We start from the raw sequence: 23,326 nt of genomic DNA on the forward strand, positions 1-23,326 counted from the left end.
GGAAGTATGTGAGCTGGGCTGGGTAAGGTGTTACCAGCTGCAGAGAGCGTCTCAGATACATCAATGGTCTCATCATCAATGGTCAGTGTGATTTAATAAATGCTTTGCCCCTCACATTGGCTACCCATGTCCGCACTCATTTGTCAAGTGAAGTCAAGCATATTGTCACGTGCATAAGGACATTGAGGGATACAGTACTGTGCAAAAATCTTAGCCACATATATATAGCTAGGGTACCTAAGACTTTTGCACAGTACTCTATTTGTCAACGTGGAGTGGAGAGCGAGTTCGTAAACCTGGCGGGGGCAAAGGATGTTGGGAATGGTGAGGCTGGAGCGCTGCGTGAGGGGTGTGGGACAGGTGGCAGAGGAGGAGTGCCAGGGGCGAGGGTTGGCGCGGGTGCAGACACACCCATCCCTGAGACACCAGGCAAGGTCATCTGATTCCAAACAATTGGTTTATTGATCAGTACAGAATGTCTCTCTAGTGCTTCCCGCTCCCTCCTCTCACCCTTCCCCTTTTCCCAGCCATGATTCCCCTCTCCCTGCCCTCTTCTCATTCTCAGTCCACAATAGAGACCCATATCAGAGTCAGGTTTATCATCACTCACATGTCATGAAATTTGTTTTTTTTGCAACAGCAGCAGTATGGTGCAATACATAAAATTACTACACGAATTTGCAAAAGTGATAAGCAGCCTAGTTATATACTGTATGTGTGCCTAAGAGTTTTGCACAGTACTGTAGATACAATGAAAAACTTGTCTGCTGCATTATCACAGTCTTATAAGTACAGAGAACACAATGTAAATTATACAAGACAGTGAAGAAAAGACTGTGCAGAACAAGATATTAGTGCAAAAACCAAACACACTCAGAGGCAAGTCCATGGTAGCACAGAGGTGGTCTGCAGTGTTACGTTGTTGAGGTAGGATTAGAGTTCTGCAGGTTAGCTGAAGAACCCGTCGGTTGTACAAATGTGGTGTGGGACTTCAGGCTTGTGTACCTCTTGCCTGATGGTAGCAGTAAGATGGCATGGTCTGGATGGTGGAGATCCTAGGCAGTGCCTCCTGTAGATGTTGTCAATCGTGGGGAGGACCATGCCCGCGAAGTGTTCACTATTCTGTGCAGCGTCTTCTGTTACCGTGCATTGGAATGGCTGCACTAGGATTTAGACAAACAGTCAGGGTTTTTCCAACAGTGCCTCTGTTGGTTTGTTAGAGTATTTGGTGATGCCAAATGTCCAGCGAGCTTGGGAACAGTGATGATATTGATTTCTCATTTTTCTCAGAGGCAAAATTCCCTCTAAATTTGCTGACTCGTGTGCTATACCAATATTAAAGGTCACATACAGATTTTAACAGAGTCGTAAAATTATAAAGCACTAACAGACCCTCTTGTCCTACCATGGAATTTAATCTGAGCAAATGTAATGTGTTACTCTTTGTGAGGTCGAATGCGGTTAACATTGTTGATAGGTAGGGGGATCTGGGTTCCAAGTCCGTAGCTCACAGGAAGTGGCTGTACAAGTGGAAGGAATGACATTTGGCATGCTGATGCTGGACCTCATTGGTAAGGTCTCTGAGCGTAAGACTCGGGAAGAGTTGCAGCTATACAAAACATTGTGCATTTCTGATCACCCCGTTACGGGAAGGATGGGGAGGCTTTGTGAGGGTGCAGGAAAGGTTTACCAGGCTGCTGCTGGGATTGAAGGCTCCTAAATATAAAGAAAGATTGGACAAATTGAATTGTTTCCTCTGGAGCGTTGGAGGCTGAGGGGACAACTGATAGAAATTTATTAGATTATGAGAGGCATAAATAGACAGTAAAAATCTTTTTCCCAGATTAGAAATGTCAAATACTAGAGGACACGAATTTAAGGTGAGAGGGGGAATGTTCAAAGAGACATGTGGGGGGGGGGAAGTTTTAACAGAGTGCAGTGCTTGGAATAAAGTGGTGGAAGCAGAAATGACAGTGCAATTAAGAGGTTGTTAACTAGAAACATGAATGTATAGCGAATGGAGGAAAATGGATCACGTACAGGCAGAAGAGAATTATTTGAAATCAGTGTTGTGTTCGGCACAGACATTGTGGTCCTGTTCCTGTATCAGATTGTTCCATGTTCTATGATGGTGCTGACCATTAAGTAGTTGCAATTATATGAATCCCATTCATGAACTTAACAAGCCTATTTATGAAACCATGTCCCTCAATCTTTCCCCTATGCAAATCTATCTGAAAAGAAAGAATCTCCAAGTCTTGGGGAGAGGACAGAGGGCTGGGCTGGTTTGCTCTTAAGTAGTGCTGATACAAAATAGACTGGCCCTTTATGTGCTGCTTCCTTTCTGTGATTCTCATTTCCTCTTCCACCTCTCCCCACTCTTTTAACTGGACAGCAACCTCAGCCTTCCTAATGTCTGCACATAACTGAGCTCTCTCAGCCATTGTGTCTTCTTGCAAAACCATCCCAAAAGAAGAGATCCTTCCAGCAAGGTGTTGCCTGCTGCCCAACATTTGTGAAGGAAATTAGTGATGTTTTATAAGTTCATTACACAATTTCCTTGATTTTTTAATTTCTGCTCACATATATACAAGTACTGGATGACAAGCTGACATTGCAAAAGTAACTGCAAACAAGTGATGTGTTCGTGGACTCTTAACTTTATAGACATAGAAAACATAGAAAATAGGTGCAGGAGTAGGCCATTCGGCCCTTCAAGCCTGCACCACCATTTATTATGATCATGGCTGATCATCCAACTCAGAACCCTGCACCAGCCTTCCCTCCATACCCCCCTGATCCCCCTAGCCACAAGGGCCATATCTAACTCCCTCTTAAATATAGCAAATGAACTGGCCTCAACTGTTTCCTGTGGCAGAGAATTCCACAGATTCACCACTCTCTGTGTGAAGAAGTTTTTCCTAATCTCAGTCCTAAAAGGCTTCCCTTTTATCCTCAAATTGTGACCCCTCGTTCTGGACTTCCCCAACATCGGGAACAATCCTCCTGCATCTAGCCTGTCCAATCCCTTTAGGATTTTATACGTTTCAATCAGATCCCCCCTCAATCTTCTAAATTCCAACGAGTACAAGCCTAGTTCATCCAGTCTTTCTTCATATGAAAGTCCTGCCATCCCAGGAATCAATCTGGTGAACCTTCTTTGTACTCCCTCTATGGCAAGGATGTCTTTCCTCAGATTAGGGGACCAAAACTGCACACAATACTCCAGGTGTGGTCTCACCAAGGCCTTGTACAACTGCAGTAGTACTTCCCTGCTCCTGTACTCGAATCCTCTCGCTATAAATGCCAGCATACCATTCGCCTTTTTCACCGCCTGCTGTATCTGCATGCCCACTTTCAATGACTGGTGTATAATGACACCCAGGTCTCGTTGCACCTCCCCTTTTCCTAATCGGCCACCATTCAGATAATAATCTGTTTTCCTATTTTTGCCACCAAAGTGGATAACTTCACATTTATCCACATTAAATTGCATCTGCCATGAATTTGCCCACTCACCCAACCTATCCAAGTCACCCTGCATCCTCTTACCATCCTCCTCACAGCTAACACTGCCACCCAGCTTCGTGTGATCCGCAAACTTGGAGATGCTGCATTTAATTCCCTCATCCAAGTCATTAATATATATTGTAAACAACTGGGGTCCCAGCACTGAGCCTTGCGGAACCCCACTAGTCACTGCCTGCCATTCTGAAAAGGTCCCGTTTATTCCCACTCTTGCTTCCTGTCTGCTAACCAATTCTCTATCCACATCAATACCTTACCCCCAATACCGTGTGCTTTAAGTTTGCACACTAATCTCCTGTGTGGGATCTTGTCAAAAGCCTTTTGAAAATCTAAATATACCACATCCACTGGTTCTCCCCTATCCACTCTACTAGTTACATCCTCAAAACATAGAAACATAGAAACATAGAAAATAGGTGCAGGAGTAGGCCATTCGGCCCTTCGAGCCTGCACCACCATTTATTATGATCATGGCTGATCATCCAACTCAGAACCCCGTCCCAGCCTTCCCTCCATACCCCCTGACCCCTGTAGCCACAAGGGCCATATCTAACTCCCTCTTAAACATAGCCAATGAACTGGCCTCAACAGTTTCCTGTGGCAGAGAATTCCACAGATTCACCACTCTCTGTGTGAAGAAGTTTTTCCTAATCTCGGTCCTAAAAGGCTTCCCCTCTATCCTCAAACTGTGACCCCTCATTCTGGACTTCCCCAACATCGGGAACAATCTTCCTGCATCCAGCCTGTCCAACCCCTTTAGGATCTTATACGTTTCAATCAGATCCCCCCTCAATCTTCTAAATTCCAACGAGTACAAGCCCAGTTCATCCAGTCTTTCTTCATATGAAAGTCCTGCCATCCCAGGAATCAATCTGGTGAACCTTCTTTGTACTCCCTCTATGGCAAAGATGTCTTTCCTCAGATTAGGGGACCAAAACTGCACACAATACTCCAGGTGTGGTCTCACCAAGGCCTTGTACAACTGTAGTAGTACCTCTCTGCTCCTGTACTTGAATCCTCTTGCTATAAACATTCTATGAGATTCGTCAGACATGATTTTCCTTTCACAAATCCATGCTGACTTTGTCCGATGATTTCACCGCTTTCCAAATGTGCTTTTATCACATCTTTGATAACTGACTCCAGCAGTTTCCCCACCACCGACATTAGGCTAACCGGTCTAGACGGAGTCCATTCACCCATCTGAGTCTGTGCTAGCCCCTGGAATGACAATGTGATCAGTCCAATTCCTTGCCTGTTTCCCTGGAGCTCTATAAATGATTTCCCTTTAATTGCCTATCTGCTTGAAGGCACTGACTGGTTCTGTTTGTTTATGTCACAGGCAAGGAATTGCACATCATTGGTACTTTTGACATGAAAACGATTTTCCTCATATCCTCTTGCCTAAAGGTTTGAATCTGTCCCCCAAAGGCCATGGAAAAAAGCACTGATGGCCCTGATTCTCTATATTTACCTCACATAAGCTGAATCACCTCTACCAGGTCTCTTCTGACCCTATTTACTCTAGTGAGGACAACACCAGCTTTTCTAGTTCTGATGAAGGATCACCAACCTACAAGTCTCTCTCCTCAGACACTTCCTGGCCAGCCAATATTTCTAACAATTTCTGTTTTTATTTCTGTAATCTCACCTTTCACTTTAATCCTTCATCCATGGAACCATTCCAGTAAATCTTTCCTGCAGCTTCTCCAGGACCTTTACATCCTTCCTAGCAGTATAGGGCCAGAACTGGGCACAACCAATCAGATGTTACCTCAGTAGTATTACATACAGCTTCAATGTCATCTCCTGTTTGTGCTCCATTCTGCCATTTATGACCCCAAGAAGATTTTCTGCTTTACTAACTACTCGCTCCTTCTACCCTGCACCTCATATCCATTGTATATTTGCAGTCCCCTTTAGAACAATGCCATGTAACGTATATTATTTTGACTTGTTCTTTCTGCCAAAATGTATCTTTTCCCTCTTCCCAATTCATCATCAATGAGCAAATTGCCCAGGTCAACAGTTCTAATTTCATAGTCTGAAGCAGTTCATTCAGGTCATCTCAATATCCATTGACAATTAAAGCCAAGCAACCCACCTTCTCATTGCCTTGGAAATACAAAACATAATCAAAATAAAACCAAAATAAAAATGATAATCATAAACTCTTCTGCCCCGGAAATTCTCTCTTCCTCCCTTTCCGATCAAGCAGAGGATGCAAAGCACATGCCTTCAGGCTCAAGGACAGCTGTTGTCATAAGGATACTGAATGGACCTCTTGTATGATAAGAAGGAATCTTGACCTCACAATCTACCTCATTATGGCCTTGCACCTTATTATCTGCATGCACACACTTTCTCTGTAACTGTAACGCTTTATTCTGCATTCTCTTATTATTTTTTCCTTGTACTACCTTGATGTACCAATGTAGTGTAACAATCTGTATGGATGGCATGCAAAATTAAGTTTCTCACTGTACCTCAGTATATATGACAATAATAAACCAATTACTAATTAAAAATGCTCTGCCTCAGTATCATTAATTAACTCAGCGAACTGCTCAGTGACACATTAAAATCACGTATGAAACCAAACTGGCCGTGGACAACCCCATTTTTTACTGTTCAACCTGACCCTCATTATGAATCTAATCGTATCCTATCCCCCTGGGAGGGCAGCTCACATTGCTATACATGGAACGCCTATGTGCCCGTGTGTCCAACTTTTAAAACTGAAACCCCAACTCTTAAGCAAGCACGAGTATGTTTATAAAGAACCAGTAACCAGCAGCCAAATTAGAGGACCTGTAATGTGTTTCAAAACTGACCCGGCCCATGCAGTTGTGTAATTGGCTAATCAGGCTCCAGTGTCACATATCACCTTCCTTTCTTATCACACCCCAAAATCTTCAGCCCTTGTTTCCACCAATCACCTCACAGCCTCTGTCACTCTCTCTGCCCTTCCCTTTCCCACCACCTCCTGTCTGTCCATCAACCCCTTCCTCAGCTGATTCACCCTTGCTGGCAGCTTCACTCGTCTTCACTTGCCCCAGTACTGAAACGATCCCACAACCAATAGGCTCACTTCCAAGGACTCTTCATCTCCTGTTCTTGATATCCATTGCTTATTCATTTATAATTATTATTATTTCATTCTTTTCGTACTTGCACAGTTTGTTGTCTTTTGTACACTGGTTGAATGCCTCAGTTGGTGTGGTCTTTCATTGATTCTATTATTCTATTATGGATTTGTTGTGTATGACCACAAGAAAATGAATCTCTGGGTTGTATGTGGTGACATATATATACTTTAACAATAAATTTACTTTGAACATTGATTTTTGAACTTTTGTCCTTTGCCTTCACCTCTGTACACTGGCTATCTTTATTCTGCACTCCCCTGACTTCCTCCAGCAGGTTGTTTTTGCTCCAGTGTGCTTCGTGTTTATCACTGGTCTTCCCCACTGCTAACCATCTCACTCGTCTCCCATTGCCCAGTCATCGCAATGCCGCGGTTCGGAAGTGCACCGCTGAGAACCTCCTGCGTGTGGTGGAGCACCTTGGAGTTGGGAGGCTGCTGCTGGGAAACAAGGACAACGTGGACCAGATTGTGCAGTCTGCGGTGAAGTTCTCACAGGATGGGAGTCAGGAAACAAGGTGCGACCAGTGAGGTGGACAGGAGCTGGCGTGGGGACTGGCAGGGAGACGGTGGTGATGTTGGCAGCAGCAGGAACCAACACACAGTAAACGACAGATCAGTCCTCTAGCCAGTATTTGGAATCTCAGAAAGGTTACAGAGTTGAAATAGGTCATAAGGTCCATGGGATCCATTCTGGCTCTCTGCTAAAGCAATCCAGCTGGCCCCGCTCTCCAGTCCTCTCATCATAGCAAATTATTTTCATGTGACCAGAGAATATACAAACAGAATTAGGCCATTTGGCCCATTGAGTCTGCTGTATCATTCAATCTCTTTTTACCGATTAAGAACTAGTAATCTCTGCCAGTGACTTGGCTTCCACTGCTCTCTGTGGCAATGAATTCCAGATTCACCATCCTCTGGCTGAAGTAATTCTCCTCATAGCAGTTTTAAAGGGATCCTAGACTCTCCCACTAATGGTGACACCCTCTGCATATAAACCCTATCCAGGCCTTTCAGTATTCAGTATCTTTCAGTGAGATCCCCATTCATCCTTCTGAATTCTATCGAGTATGGGCCCAGAGTCATCAAATGCTGCTGATATGAGAAGTATCTTTCCTTTCAGATACTTATACTTCTGATCTCATGCGTTAGAAGTAAGATCAACCTAGGCTACTTTGAGCCTGGTCTGTCATTCCAATAAATTCCTGGTTGATCCAAATGTAATCTCATCTCTAGATCCCATCTACCTATGGGAACCTTTCACCTCCTTGCTAATCAAGAACCTGCCTTCCTCTGCTTGAGGAAGAGCATTCTCAGTGCTCATAACCCTCAGAAGAAAAATATTCTGCCTCATCTCTGTCTTAAGTGGGTGATCTCTTATTTTAAATAGCTCCCTGGCTCCAGCACTTTATTTGGTTATCCACATTGCACTTTTTATAGCTGTTACACTATATATGCATTCTTCATTCTGTTCCCTTTTTACTGAAGAAGTAGAGAGAGAGAAAGAAAGAGTTCAGACTGTGGAGTTGAGAGTAGTAGTTCAGACAATAAAACCTGTGAACTGGGAGATGGCCCTGGTCTCTCAGTGGGAATAAATGTCAGACTGTAAAGCCGTATACTGGAGATGGCCCTGATCTCTCAGTGCAGTAACAGTTCAGACTGTAGACTCTATATATTAAACAAAGGACTGCGCCTCTCAGTGTACTGATGACAGTGACAATTGGCGGTGAAGTTGTGGATTGTGGATATCTTTCCCTGAGAGGGACTATTCAGATTGTAGTACAAATACTGGGGGCTATTATGAAATCTTCATGAGAGGGACATTTCAGATTGTAGACCACATAAAAGGGAACATCCCGATCTCTCTGTGAGAGGGACAGTTCAGACTGTTGTCAGTGTTTTGGTCTACATCCTGATATCCCTGTGAGAACAATGTTTCAGACTGTGGAGTCTGTCTTTTGGGGAAGAGTTTAATAACTGACTGGGAGGGCCCGTTTGGCTTGCAGAACCAGTGTATTGAGAGGCAGGTTAGGTTGCTCAATGATCAAGACACTTTGGACGGGAGAGCTGGTTTACTGGGGATGGATGGCTGTCAGTAGAGCCTGTATGTCAGGAATAGTTTGATTTTTATCTTGCAGAGATAGTGTTAAAATACTTGAGTCTCAGTTCTTCAGTTAGTGTTCCTGTAGGACTAGTGCCTGATAGGAACTCTGAAACATCTGTTGAAGTAACTGTCTATTGACAATACTCCCTCTGGCCTTGCTGACAATGTTTCCTTCGATCATCTACCCTCCACACTCTCTCAAACTTATTGAGGTGACATCGCCTTTCTGTTGCTTTGTTAGGTTCTATGGGCGGAAGGTGCTGAATATTTTGCTGTCCCATCCAGAGTTTGGAAGATACCTGGAAAGCTCCCTTATGTCCCAGGATCTGTACCATATTATCGCAACTATAAAAAAGAGGGTGAGTGTTATCTATAGTATTTAACCCCTATATCTGCTTCCGTACTTGGCTGGCACAATTGGCACAATAGTAGACAATAAGTCCTTCGACACAAGAGGGTACATTCATGGGGTTCTACTACCTGAGAGGAAGTAGCTGGCAAAGTAGCAACAGTTGCACGTGAAATATTAGTTCTCAGTAGCTCATAGTTCTAGGTTGTAGAGACCAGTCTTTAATGTACTGTGCACCAAGGTCTTAACTCTATCCTGTTTTGATCACTGACTTAATGTGTCATAGTAATGATTGGATACCTTGAGTAGGATTGTGTCATAATCTATTAAGATTTTAAAATCAGCTAATGAATAATCATTAAAAGTAACCATAAGAACTTGGATGGTCTTTACAAACTCAAATGGTTCATATTCTTTTTAAAAAGGGATTAGCCTTTTTTACCTTGTCAGGTTTATATGTGATCTAAAAAACCACAGAGACTTCATATACACACTGGCTTTCATGTCTCAAGGTGTTGACAAGTACTTTATCAAAATCTGAGAACCAGCATCATAAAGTGATTGAAAAGGAGAAAAAAAAATCTGCAGATGCTGGAAATCTGAACTAAAAACAGAGAAAGCTGGAAGTACTCGGCAGGTTGGGCAGCATCTGTGGAAGGAGAAATGTTTTGGGCCTGAGCGTCTTTGTCAGAACTCTGATGAAGGATTTACAAATCTAAAATGTTATTTCTGTTGTCCATCGCCGGACCTGCTAAGCTTTTCCAGTATTCTCTGTCTGTATTTGAGACACTGTAAGGGGATATTGATTTATTTATTAATTTAGTGTCCTTGAGGAGGTGACGATGAATCACTTTATTATACTACCATTGTCCTCTGATGTATTATACAGTGTTGTTGGGGACTTGGACTCAGAAATGATGAAGGAATGGCAAGGTGTTTCTAAGTCTGGATGGTGTGGGTCTTGGAGGGGATATGTAGGTGGCAATGTTCCCCATGAATCTGCTGCCTTTCCTCTGTAATACAGTGGAGGTGTGGACTTCTTTTGTCATGGATGGAAGAGGGATCAAATTTGGGACATACAGCTGGGCTTAAAGGAGTGCCTTACAAGCTCTGGAGCCGATATAGTTAACTCTTTGCATACCAAGTGGCCCAGTGGAACCCGTGATGCCGAATTTCCAAGAAGTGATCAAAACACTGATCAGTGCACAGATCAGGCTAAAGGATGCTGCCTTAACAAATGGTTTTGCCTTGGATCCATACAACACAGAAACAGGTCCTGTAGCCCACTCTGTCCACACTGACCGTCCATCACCTACTTATACATTAACCCCAGTTTTTTATGCTCCCTACATTTCTACCAACAATCCCTTATTCTACCACACAATACTGCTACCAACCCATGCATTATTGGTTTGTGGAAGGAGCCTGGAGCATCCAGAGGAAACCTATGGAGTCACAGTGAGAACCCGTAAAATCCACATGGACTGCACTGGAGGTCAAGAATGATCGCAGGTCTCCGGAGTTGTGTGGCAGTAGTTCTTCCCCCTGCACCAATGTACCGTCCCACTGAGTCGGGATTATTAGTAGTTATTGTTTTATGGACATCACCATTTGCAACCATGGCCCGGCAGTTGAGTTTTTCCCTCCTTCCAGCTACTGGGCAAGAGACTGCAGGAGCTGGAATCTTCAACAACACACAAAATGCTGCAACATACAAGGCTTTAGGAGGAATCTGAAAGAAGTTTCTGACATTTTTCCTTCTTCAACATGACTTCTGACCTCTTCCCTGCCTATTCCTACGGTCAAGATGATTGCTAAATTGACTGTGTGGATTCTTCCGAGTAAGGCATCTCCTCCCTAGCTCTGACCTTGGCATTTGCAGATTCCACGTTGGACCAGCTTCTTCTGTTATTTTTCTTCCTTATCCCAAGGAAAGCCTGACTTCCTAATTTCCAGTGACAGTGGTCAGGCATATGAAAAGGAAATGTTGGTGGTGGCCGACATTGTTGCATGGAAGATGCTGCCATTCCTGCTGATCAAAGAATTCTGATCATACTTCTGCCATGTCTTACTTCCTCAACCTTGTTAGTGTCTCTTGGGTGTGAGCTTCAAACCAGCCCAATCATCTCAGTATGGTCAATTCTATCATCAGTAAGGGGTTCTTCCACTCTTGTGCCAACTTTATTAAAATTGGAGAGCACAAAATAATGAAATATTTTATGTTAATCTGGCTTGATTGTTATTCAGGGACTTCGAGGTGCTTCTTCAGATCATCATTCGCTGAAGGGTCATCGGTCAAGGGTCAACAGCTCTTCAAATTCTCAGGAAGATGTGCTTACCACTGGAAGGTGACTTATAACTTTAGTCTGCATTGGTGAAACGTGATTTCCTAAATTGTCTTCTTATAGAGGCTCTATTGTGCAGTACTTGGTCACTGTCAAACCAACCTTAATTCATTGTCTTCACACAAATTCAGTATCTAGGAGCCGAAGTAGAGCACCAGGGCCCCTCAAGCTTGTCCCACCATTTGCTTTGATCATGGATGATCTATGTTGACTTCAACTACTCTTTTGCATCAGTTTCCCATAACCATCACTTACTCACTCTTAAAAATTTACCATTAATATATCTAACGATCTGACCTCCATCATTCTTGAGGACAGAGAATTCCAGAGACTGATTGCCCTCTGAGAGGTGAAATTTTCACACACCTCAATTTTAAATGACCTCTGCAACGACGTCCCCATGTTCATGACTCTCCCAACAGTGACAGCATCTCAACATCTCCCCTATCAAACTCCCATAGGATCTTAAATGTTTGAATAAGATCACCTCACAGCCTTCAAAACTCCAAGGAATACAGAAACAAACTGCCTTGCCTCTCTTGCTAGGACAATTCTCCCATGCCTGGTGAATCTCTATTAGATGGCGTCCAATGTTACGAGACCAAAACTGTGTTCTGTACTTGTGGTGTGGCCTCACCAACACCCTGTACAACTGTACAAAATTTCCCCTGTCCTTAAACACCAACCCCTTCACCAGCTCCACCATCCTGCCATGAGGGTGAAAAGCTAATGTTGTAGACCAGCTTTTCTTCTACTAAGCTTGGCCAGATTCCTCTCATAAGGAAAAACAATCTTTTCCTTATGTAAAGTGGTGACAACCAACCGATGTACAACATTCCGTTTCTCCTGATTTTTACTCATTTCAACTTAAAGTAAATAAGGTTTAAAAAAAAAGGTGAAACCTAGTGGACAGTAATTCCTCCCCACCCTCTTCTTTGGTCTTTAACTGAAATTTTCAAGTGTTCCGTTTGGTCAGCAGAAATAACTATCAGCTTGTAAGCTCAATGTAAGTGAAAAACAAATCACTTTAACAATGTCTTTCCATTTTTTATAAATCCCATTCAGGTCTAATACTTTCCAAAAGTTCTGCAGCCCTCCAGTTCTGACATGTTACACATCCTTGAGCATTGGCAGGTTTGCCTTTAGTTATCCATGCTCTAAGAAGTAAAATCCCACCCTGAGTCTGGAATGCAATGTCTGAAATAGTAGTGGAAGCAGAGTGGCTGAGAGCATTTAGGAAACGTCTGTGCAAGCACTTATACCTAGGCATAGAAAGTTTTGGGCCAGGTGGTGGAGGAAAGGGTTAATACAGATGGGCACCCACTGGTTGGTGTGGACGTGGGGAGCTGAGTGACCTGTTTCTATACTACACGTTCCCACCGCTGTCTGAAAGGGGTTTGTGTATTCTCCCAGTGACCGTGTGGGCTTTGCCCTGGAGCTCTGGTATCAATAGACAATAGACAATTGGTGCAGGAGTAGGCCATTCAGCCCTTCGAGCCAGCACCACCGTTCACTGTGATCATGGCTGATCATCCACAATCAGTACCCTTTTCCCGCCTTCTCCCCATATCCCGTCACTCTGCTGTCTTTAAGAGCTCTATCTAACTCTTTTTTGAAAGAATCCAGAGAATTGGCCTCCACTGCCTTCTGAGGCAGAGCATTCCACAGATCCACAACCCTCTATATCCTCCAACGTTTCAAAGACGTATGGGTTAGGAGGGCAATTGGTCACATGGGTGCAATAGGGCAGCATGGGCTGGCTGGGCTGGAAGGGCCTGTTACTGTGGTCTATCTCAAAATAAATACCCGACACCATACCTCTCTGACTCCAAACATCTCTGATTCCCCACCTCTGTCTCCTTCTCTGTCTGCCTCTCTCTCTCTCATTATCCCTCTATCTCTCTCTCTGCCTCTATCACCAAGTCAGAATGGTGGACATCTTCAAGAGGCCGTACCTGAAGAAGACAACGTCAATCACTAACGACCCTGACCAGAGATACAGTACGTCCTCTTCTCATTGTCCCCATCAGCGAGGAGGTGCAGGTTCCTGAAGACCCGTATCCAATGATTCAGCTTCTTCTCCTCTATCATCAGGTTTCTGAATGATCCATGAGTCCACGAAGACTATCTCGTTATTCCTTTTTTCTTGCACTGTTGACTTGTTTTTGCAATTTATTATGGTTTTTCTGTCTCTGCGCTGTGCTGCTGCCATTAAAAAGAGCAAGTTTCACATCATATAGGTCAATGATATTAAATCTGATTCTGGTTCTGTCTTGAGGATGAATCTGCAGGTTGTCATGTTATTAGGAGCCTACTACCCTTGCCACTACTCTTGTCATTCATAGACATAGAAGTCACAAGTTTCTGAGACGTCACCATAGACTCGCTGGCAGTGCAGAACAGTCTATCCTCCACTGACTGTTTATACTATGAAAATCAGCCAAAATAGTCAAGGACTCCTTGCACCCCAATCATTCTCTCTTCTCCTCTTCCCCGCCAGGCAGAAGATATAGTAGCTTGAGAACACGTACCTGCAAAGTTCAACGTAAGTTCATTATCAAAGTACATTTATGTTAGCATAAACAACCTTGAGATTCATTTTCTTGCCGACATTCACAGTAGAACAGAGAACGCCAGGCTCAAGGACAGCTTCTATCCCACCGTTGGCAGATGCTTGAGCAGGCCTCTCGTACACTAAAGATTCTGATTTCCCGTTCTAGCTTGTCATCCTCCTTGCACTTTATTTGTCTACCTGCATTGCACATTCTCTGTTACACTATGCTCTGCAATGTGTTTCTCTTCTGTACTTCCTCAATGTGCTTACGTATAGAATGATCTGTCTGGGTGGTATGCAAACAAAAGCCGCTTCCAGCCCTCTTTTGGAGATTGCGTTTCTGATGTAGGAAGGGATTTTTACTTCTTCGGGCCAGGATAACCGAAGGGATATTCTTGTCAATTCTTAAAGGTGCATAACAGGGTAGAATTGGAAGACTGCACAACTCTTGGAAAGTTTTAGAGCTGAAAATGAATTTAACAAATGGAAAGTCATTTAAAAACTATCAAAATTTCACAGCAACTTTACCTCAGTACAGATGACCAGTCACCAACACCGGAGCAGTTAATTGATCTTTTCTCCGCAGGACAGAACGGGACGCACCACAACAGCCGGGGTTGGTGCCCCACCATTCAAGCCTGCACAGCGTAGAAGTGGTAGAGAAGGTGAAGCAGCTGAACAGGATGTTGACTGCCAAGGAGTTCCAGGAGAGGATGCAAGGCATTTCACTGCTGCGGCAGCATTGTGAGGCCGACCCGAGGTTCGTCACCTCCAATATAGTGGATGTAAGTCTGGGCACTGTGCGTAGGTGAAGGAACTCTGAAGAGCATGAAACAGGGCAGTATAGTTACACAGCTCCAGCAGCCTGTGTCTGAACCTGTTTCCAGATGCTTTCCTGGTGGAGTTTCCACACTTTCTCCATGTGGGTTTGCTCTGGTGCTGTGGATTCATAGATACAACATAAAACATAGAACAGTACAGCACAGGATAGGTCCTTTGTATTTAAACCCCTAACAAAATGAATCCACTCAACCTACACAATATCTCCATCCCTCCATTCTCTGCACATTCAAAGTCAAAGTGCATTTATTATTATCAAAGTATGCATGCAGTATTCAACCCTGATATTCATCTTCTCCACAGACAGCCTCAAAACAAAGAAAGCCATGGAATCTATTCAAAGAAAAGCATCAAAACAGCAACAAAAAATGAGCAAAAAATTCAGAATATAAAACACAAAATCGAAAGAGTCCAGGTGTATTCAGATCAGCTCAGTTTATTTTCTGCAGGCTGTCCCAAACAAAATCGCTCAAAATAGCAACAAAAAAAGGAGAGACCAGAAAACAGAAACACAGCACAGTGTGAACTTCAGAGTCCAATCCACAAAGCACTTTGATTAAACCTTGCCCAAGACCTGGAAATTGAGAGCGAGAGAGACCATTCAAATGCAGGGATCTTTCTTCAAGAGCAGTGAGTGAGAGGGAGAGACCATCACAGTCAGCCACCTTTCTGCAGCAGCAGCAAGCAAGAGCTGGAAGACAGCGCTGTGTACCCATTTTCCTTCTGCACTTGCCTTGATTTCAATCTTCCCTCAATTTAATTTGTGAGATCGGCAAGAAACGGAGCCAATAATGGGCTCATGCGCTGTCTCCAGTCTTCCCGTGCTTACCTAAGATCTTCTCAAACATCTCTATCATATTTGCTTCCACCGCAACTCCTGACAGTGCATTGCAGGCAACTGCCACTCTATATAAAAAAACTTGCTCCACACATCTCCTTTGAACTTACCCCCACAGCTTAAATGCATGCCCTCTCATATTAGGCATTTTGACTCGGGGGAGGAAAAAGATACTTGCTGCCTACTCAATTTGTGCCTTTCATTGTCTTACAAACCTCTATCAGTCTCAATACAGCCTGGTATGGAAACACCAATGCCCTTGAATGGAAAAGTAGTGGATATAGCCCTGCCCATCATGAGTAAAGTCCTTCCCGCCATTGAGCACATCTAGACAAAACATTGTCACAGGAAAGCAACACCCATCGTCCCACCATCCAGGCCATGCTCTCTTCTCATTGCTACCATCAGGAAGAAAGTACAGAAGCCTCAGGACTCACACCACCAGGTTCAGGAACAATTATTAATCCTCAACCATCAGGCTCATGAACCAAAGGGGATCACTTCACTCAATTTCACTTGCCCTATCATTGAAATATTCCCACAACTGATGTACTCACTTTCAAGGACTCTTCATCTCAGGTTCTTGATATTTATTCCTTATTTATTATTGATTATTATTTCTTTCTTTTGTATTTGCACACTCTGTTGTCCTTTGCACGCAGGTTGAGTGATTGTTGCCCAAGTTCATGCAGTCTTTCATCAATTCTATTATGGTTATTATTCCATTATGGACTTATTGAGTATGCCTGCAAGAAAATGAATCTCAGGGTTTTATATGGTGCGTATTTGTACTTTGGTAATAAATTACCTTTGAGCTTTGTACAGTCTTCCCTCTGTCTCTGCTGCTGCCATGATAACAACCCAGGTTTGCCCCATCCTCTCTTTATGGCACATGCCCTGTAATCCAGGCAGCAACCTGGTAAACCTCTTCTGCAGCTTCACAAGATCACAAGACAAAGGGGCAGAAGTAGGCCATTCGGCCCATCGAGTCTGCTCCGCCACTCCACCATGAGCTAAACTGTTCTCCCATCTAGTTCCAATTTCCGGCTTTTTCCCCATATCCCTCAATACCCTGACTAACTAGATACCTATCAATCTCCTCCTTAAACACCATCAATGATCGGGCCTCCACAGCTGTATGAGCTTCTCGGCAACCTCCTATAAGAGGTGACGGGGGAGACACGGCTCAGAAAAAAAGTTAAGCCCTTCATTCATGCCAAACCATTTACACAAATTCGACATGAATGCTTTTTTTATATACATATATACTTCCCACTTTCTCAGGCCCTACCATTCACTAACACTATGCTCTGACCAATTCACCTGCCAACCAGCATGTCTTTGGGATCTGGCAGGAGCAGAGCGCTCTGAGGAAGCCATGCCATCACGGTGAGAAATTGCAAACTCCAGACAGCGCCCGAGATCAGGATCACACGCAGGTCACCGGGGCTGTGAGGCAGCGGCTCTAGGACCTGTACAATTGCATCATCCCCAACATGTCATTGAACATCTCCAGGGTGCTGTTGGGCAGCAGCAGAACATGGTACTGGAGCACGGCATCTCACTGCACGTTGCTGTGGGCAGACCTACTCCTTACTTCCATTCTAGTCATTCTACCCTTTTAAATCTAAACTCTACGGCTTTCACCTTACTGCACGCTTGCAAAGTACTCACTCTGTTACTGTGAAGCTACGTTCTGCATTCTGTGACTGTTTTCCCCTTGTACCGCCTCATTGCACTGGTGCGATGAGATGATTTATGTGGTTGGCATTTAAAGCAACTTCTTTTTCCACTGCTGCTCAGTACATGTGACAATAACAAGCAGATTTACTGGTTTAATTTAATTTGTAGTTGCCAGGAATGTTTACAGTCAGGCAGCAGTAACTGCTGGTAGAACCTTTGAGGAACAGCACAACACAGGAGTAATATCCTGTCCAGGAGAGACCTTTGAGTGGAGGTGGCCCGGGGTTTCTTTAAGGAGTTTAGCCTCCTTCTATCCCCAGCTATTGGTTGCCGGGATCACTGGACACTCAGGGGCTGGGGCCTGTGTAACAGCTCCTCAACATTTTGTTCATGTACTACAGTATTTGACAATGAATAATTGATGCTGTTGGTATATAAGGGAATATGCTAAATTGCTTGGTACAATGAATGAAGATAATGTCATGACCTAATTGTATTTGGCTCTTATGTTATAAATAAATTCTATTTTGGGGCCTCACAAAATAGTCTCAAGTGTCCTGCATTGTTTCTAGTCAGTGGAAAAGGGATCAATTAAAATGGAGCTTTGAATTTCTGAATCATTTGTCCTATCCAGCTATTCCTTCCACGGAAAATACACAACAAGTGTTCTGGGATATTGGAATGATGTGGCTACAGTACTAGAAGAGCAATCATAGATTTTGGTTTCCAAACTTTCTGTGAGAAGTTGATTGGGTCGCAAATAACCATGCAGACATGTTGATGTACGTCCTGCTGGGAAAGTGAAGATAAGAGAGCACAAGTACTTCATATGCGTTGGTATGTGGAGTGGCTGAGCTATGAGGAGCATGCCCTGTGTCCTCTAATTCCAGTCATTTCATGTTTCAGATTTTTGATGCCTTCACCCCGCGGCTGCAGGATTCCAACAAGAAGGTGAACCAGTTTGCCCTGCAGTCCTTGGTGACCATGATCCCAGTTCTGAAGGATGACCTTCACAGAGTCCTGCATTCCACAGTCACCATTGTCACTGACAACTTAAACTCGAAGAACGTGGGCATTTACACGGCGGCTCTGCACGTACTTGATACACTGATCAATCACATAGGTAGGCCTCAGGTTCTTTGTCGTTGATGTGTGGGGTCTGAGTGTATGATCCTGGAGTAAATGTAATTACTGCCTCCGCGATTAAAAAGAGATCCAGACATAAATTATCATCAGAGTATTTCCAGCGCTCTTGGGATCTTCCTATAAATGATTTTTATTTTATAACTAATAATCCATGAAATGGATAGGGCCTTGTTGTCTATTTATTGAATATTTGCCCCCCACTTTGCATGAAACAGATAAAATTTAATCCATACTAACCACACAGTACTCCAGACATGGTATCAACAAATGTCTTATGTAACTGAATCATGACTTTTCAATGTTTGTTTTCAATCCACACGCAATTAACTTTAACAGTATTTTAGCTTTCTTCATTGCTTTCTCTACCTGTATACTTGCGCTAGGACACTGACATCCCTCCTGAACCACACAGCTCTCGAGATCTCACCATTTAGATAAAATGTCAATTTTTATTTTTCCTGCCATAATAGACAATTTCACACTTGCCAGTCACTTAACATATTTATACCCCTTTGTAACCTCCGCATGTCTGGAGCTCACAGTGTGGTGCAGGTGGAAAGCCTCACCCCACTGAAACAGTACCTTGCCCAGCACTCGTACTGTGACCAGCAGACCAGAGCTGGAGAGTGAGATTGGTCTCAATGGCTCTTGTTGGTCAGCCTGGACAAACTGGACCGAATGCTCTCCTCCTGTGCCGTAAGTTTCATTGATTCCAAGGATCATGGTCAACTTGTTTCATTGCCTGAGAAGATTTTAAAAGAAGAATCAGCTGGGGGAAAATGTCAGCAGGGGATTGAAACTCTGAATTACCCTCCTGGCTATATTATTTGAGAAAGAGTGAAAGGAGTCTGGCCAAACAATGTTGTACTTAAACAGAGCAAGGAGCACAGAACACGTCTCTGCCATGATGGTGTCAAATTTAAACTAATCGCACTGTCCTGCACATGATCCATGTCCCTCCATTCTCTTTGCTCCAAATGCCTCTTAAAAGCCACTATCATGTGTACTGAGTCCCTGCAAAGGTTCACAAGGTTTGAGAATTTATTTCTTCTGCACCCATATTATGCTGGGTGACTGGCATGAAATTGGCTGGGTCTCGCCCTGTCTCTCTTTCTCTATTTGTTGATCAGCAATCTCGCCCGTGCATATGTAACACTGATTACCTCTGGTTTGCTGTCCCCGTAAAGACAACTTGCTGCTGCTTCAGCCCTTTGCCAGCCGAGTGCAGTTCATCAATGGCCGGGCAAGGCACGACGTCACGGAGCGACTCGCAGGTGAGGCAAAAGCCAATCATGTCAGGATGTAGAGTCCGAGGTTGAAGTGTGACAGGGAGCCAAGAATCAGCCGGGGTCTTCAAGAGGCAGGAGAAGAAGACTAAATTATGTGCAGAGCATTGACGAAAGGGTGGGAGAATGGGATTGACAGAATCGTCCTGCATAGATAGTATAAATTTGATTGTCCAAGTGACCTCCATCTGTGCTGTCAGTAGTTTTACAACTCAACTGGCGAGGTAGAAATGAGGAGGTGTTTACTTTTCTTCATCCACAGAACAGGAGCTTTGCTTCAATCTAAATGACTTGCTGGGCATCTTAGGGGGCAGTAAGAGTGAATTGTTACTATGAATCTGAGACACCCATATATCAGATCATAATGTTTCACTAAAAGTTGCTCGTAAAGCAGCTAGGTTTAAGCAGTGGTTCCATGGTCATAACTTGTGACCATGAAACAATTATATTTGAAAGTATTATTTAATTTTCAAATTTAATTAGTCTGAACTGAGAAACTAGTAATTTGACTTTTATGTGCCCCAGTTACTGTGGAGGGATTTGAACTCGTGATCCACCTGATGATTGGACTTTCAGTGCAATAACTTATGCTGCTGAATCTTTTGGAGACAGCAAAAAGGATGTGCAAATCTTAGGGCTTTGGCCGGGTAAAGCTTCTTTATCCCCTTTCAAAGTCATCAGTGGGAAAATTAAGGCCAGATTGATGTTTTAGGGCAGCGGTCCCCAACCACCGGTCCGCGGACCAGTACCAGGCCGCGAGGAAATGATAGAGTCAGCTGCACCTTTCCTCATTCCCTGTCACGTACTATTGAACTTGAACATAAGGTTGCCAACTGTCCCGTATTTGCCAGGACATCCCGTATATTGGGCTAAATTGGTTTGTCCCATGTGGGACTGCCCTTGTCCTGTATTTCCCCCTCTAAGGTAGAGCGTTCCTATGAAACCTTTTGCGCCGAAATGGTGTAAAGCGAAGAAGCAATTACCATGAATTTATATGGGAAACATTTTTGAGCATTCCCAGACCCAAAAAATAAGCTAACAAATCATACCAAATAACACATAAAACCGAAAATAAATAACACTAACATACAGTAAAAGCAGGAATGATATGATAAATACACAGCCTATATAAAGTAGAAATAATGTATGTACAGTATAGTCGGGAAGATGAAGGCAAAACCAATTTGTAGGAAAAAAGTCACGCATGCACACACAGGTGCCCCTTCATGATCATGGTAGTCTTTCCTGGGGTAAAGTGTCCTGGGATTTGACTGCTACTTTTGTCCCTTATTTGGGAGTGAGAAAGTTGGCAACCCTCACTGTAAAAGACATGTTGAGGTGAGTTTAACCCTACTTGAACACCTCCCCCCCCACCCCCGGTCGGCCGGTCCGCAAGAATATTGTCCATATTAAACCGGTCCACGGTGCAAAAAAGGTTGGGGACCCCCGCTTTTGGGCATTTGGACCTGAGCTGGTCTGATTCCTGTCGGCATGTTATCACGCTAGATTGTTGCTGGAAATGGTGCGCTCCCTGAGTACTGCACTCTTGCTTCTTTCTTGTCTGCAGTCCTGGTGCCGCCAGTCTATCAGCGGAAGCCTCAAGCAGTGGAGAGGTATGTTCTACCCGTGCTCTGGTACCTGCTGGGCAACATGACTGGGAACGGCGTGATAAAAGGTGGAAGTGTTAACATGCGGGCAGTGACCGCCAAGCTGGCTGCCAGCCTGCACCAACAGATGGGCGGCGGACTTCAGGAATATGCACAAAGTCAGCCAGCGCACGTCATCAAGGCTCTCCAGGACCTTACAGAGAAGGAACTTTAATCATGGCAAGACCCTTGTACTGGAGTTGGCTGGTTTTAGATTCATCTGTGAGAAGCTATCAGGAAAAGTGCTGTGCTCATTTATAATGAATCTTCCTTTCGCTTAACCATTGATTTTTGTTTATTATTAATGCCAGAGATTGGTTGGATTAAAAAGAAGTTAGTTGACTGACATCGGAGTCAGCCAATGGTAATGACAGCCTGATCATTCTTCAGTAGCATGTGAGGGGATCCAGTCCTGGATGAGCTGAGTGACAATGGAGGCAGACAGTCGGAAGACGGATCCCTTACAAACCTGTCCCGCCAGAGGTAACAGGCATAGGCATACTAAAGCCTGTTCCACTCTGTCCAGACATACCTTCACTACCCACTTCATACATCACCAGCCACCTGTCAACACGCCTAATGTCAAACAAACATGCACCTCACAAATACTACAATACTTTCGATCCTCGCATTCAAAGGAGGATGTGTACGCGCGCGTGCGCACACGCACACACACACACACACACACACACACACACACACACACACACACACACCTTATATAACCCAAATAACCACAACTTGATTATCGATGCACTGTATTAATTCTGTCTAATTTTCTAACAAGCTCTTGCACTCAAATGGTATCTGAATTTAGTCAGAAAACTTAATGACAAAAAAAACCTCTCATAATAGTCACTTAGTTTGTTAGTTTGCCTAAAGTTACATTGTGATCGCCGAAATGCATCCGCAATGTTCTATTACAACTCTGTCTGCCTACAAATGAAGTGTAGACCCACAGATTACAATGCAAGCTTGGTAGAATGTCTTCAAAATTTCAGGGTGATCGGAAAGAAAATATGGCAAAATAGTATTAACTAGCATAGAGGTTAAAGGGTAAAGAATTAACTCTGTACTCAGATCTATGTTAAGTCTATGTACTGAAGTCTCTGCAGCGTTCTCTCTGACTCAGCAATGACATTAGAGTGATGTGCAACCAACCAAAGGGCCTCCTACGCTGAAGCCCTTCTTCAGAACTCTACGTACAGGAACAAAAACAGGAACAGTAGCCTAATTTCTCCACTAAAACAGACTGGTTAAAAAAATCTTCCTTTGTAACTCATGAGGCCTTAAGTCTCTCATTTTGGAAGATTTCATTATAGAGTGGAAATGAAATCATCTCCTATAATGGATGATTCCTTTCGGTTGCTTCACTGTCAATCCAGGACTTCCTGTTACTTTAAAGAAAAATGTATAATTGATGTTATGTAATTTTTTGTTGGAGAAACTTCAAATAATAATATATAATTTATTGGAATCATCTTGATTGTATGTTGCTGACATTTCATTATTAACATTTATATTGGTGGTGTAACCTTTTCAATAAGATTTAATCATTTTGTTATTAGTATAGCTGGATCCAAGTCCGACCAAGTCACCAGAGTTAAAGTCCTACAACAGTTTTTGTAAACTGTATTAGGTTAGTTCAAAGTAAGTTTATTATCAAAATACATATATGTCACCACATACAACCCTGAAATTCATTTCCTTGCAGTAACATTACAGAATCAATGAAAGACCAACCATCCAACAGGACAAACAACCAAAAAACACCAAACTGTGCAAATACAAAAGTTAAAAAAATTAAATAAACAATAAATATCAAGAACACGAGATGAAAGGTCCTTGAAAGTGAGTCCGTA

At 43.4% G+C, this 23,326-nt stretch overlaps 1 protein-coding gene across 1 annotated transcript in view; it reads left to right on the plus strand.

Moving 5' to 3' along the window:
• Nucleotides 1–22,931, plus strand: part of LOC134359447 (TOG array regulator of axonemal microtubules protein 2-like) — a 92,558-nt gene extending 69,627 nt beyond the window's left edge. The window contains exons 12-18 of the mRNA XM_063072697.1: nucleotides 7,033–7,191; nucleotides 9,019–9,136; nucleotides 11,374–11,474; nucleotides 14,612–14,810; nucleotides 18,293–18,509; nucleotides 19,720–19,806; nucleotides 21,386–22,931. Coding sequence (XP_062928767.1) covers nucleotides 7,033–7,191; nucleotides 9,019–9,136; nucleotides 11,374–11,474; nucleotides 14,612–14,810; nucleotides 18,293–18,509; nucleotides 19,720–19,806; nucleotides 21,386–21,639 — 1,135 coding nt within the window. The 3' untranslated portion in view covers nucleotides 21,640–22,931. The remainder of the gene's footprint in view (nucleotides 1–7,032; nucleotides 7,192–9,018; nucleotides 9,137–11,373; nucleotides 11,475–14,611; nucleotides 14,811–18,292; nucleotides 18,510–19,719; nucleotides 19,807–21,385) is intronic.
• Nucleotides 22,932–23,326: the final 395 nt, after the last annotated feature.

This window comes from Mobula hypostoma, chromosome 2 (assembly GCF_963921235.1).
Source record: "Mobula hypostoma chromosome 2, sMobHyp1.1, whole genome shotgun sequence".
Lineage (NCBI taxonomy): Eukaryota > Metazoa > Chordata > Chondrichthyes > Myliobatiformes > Myliobatidae > Mobula > Mobula hypostoma.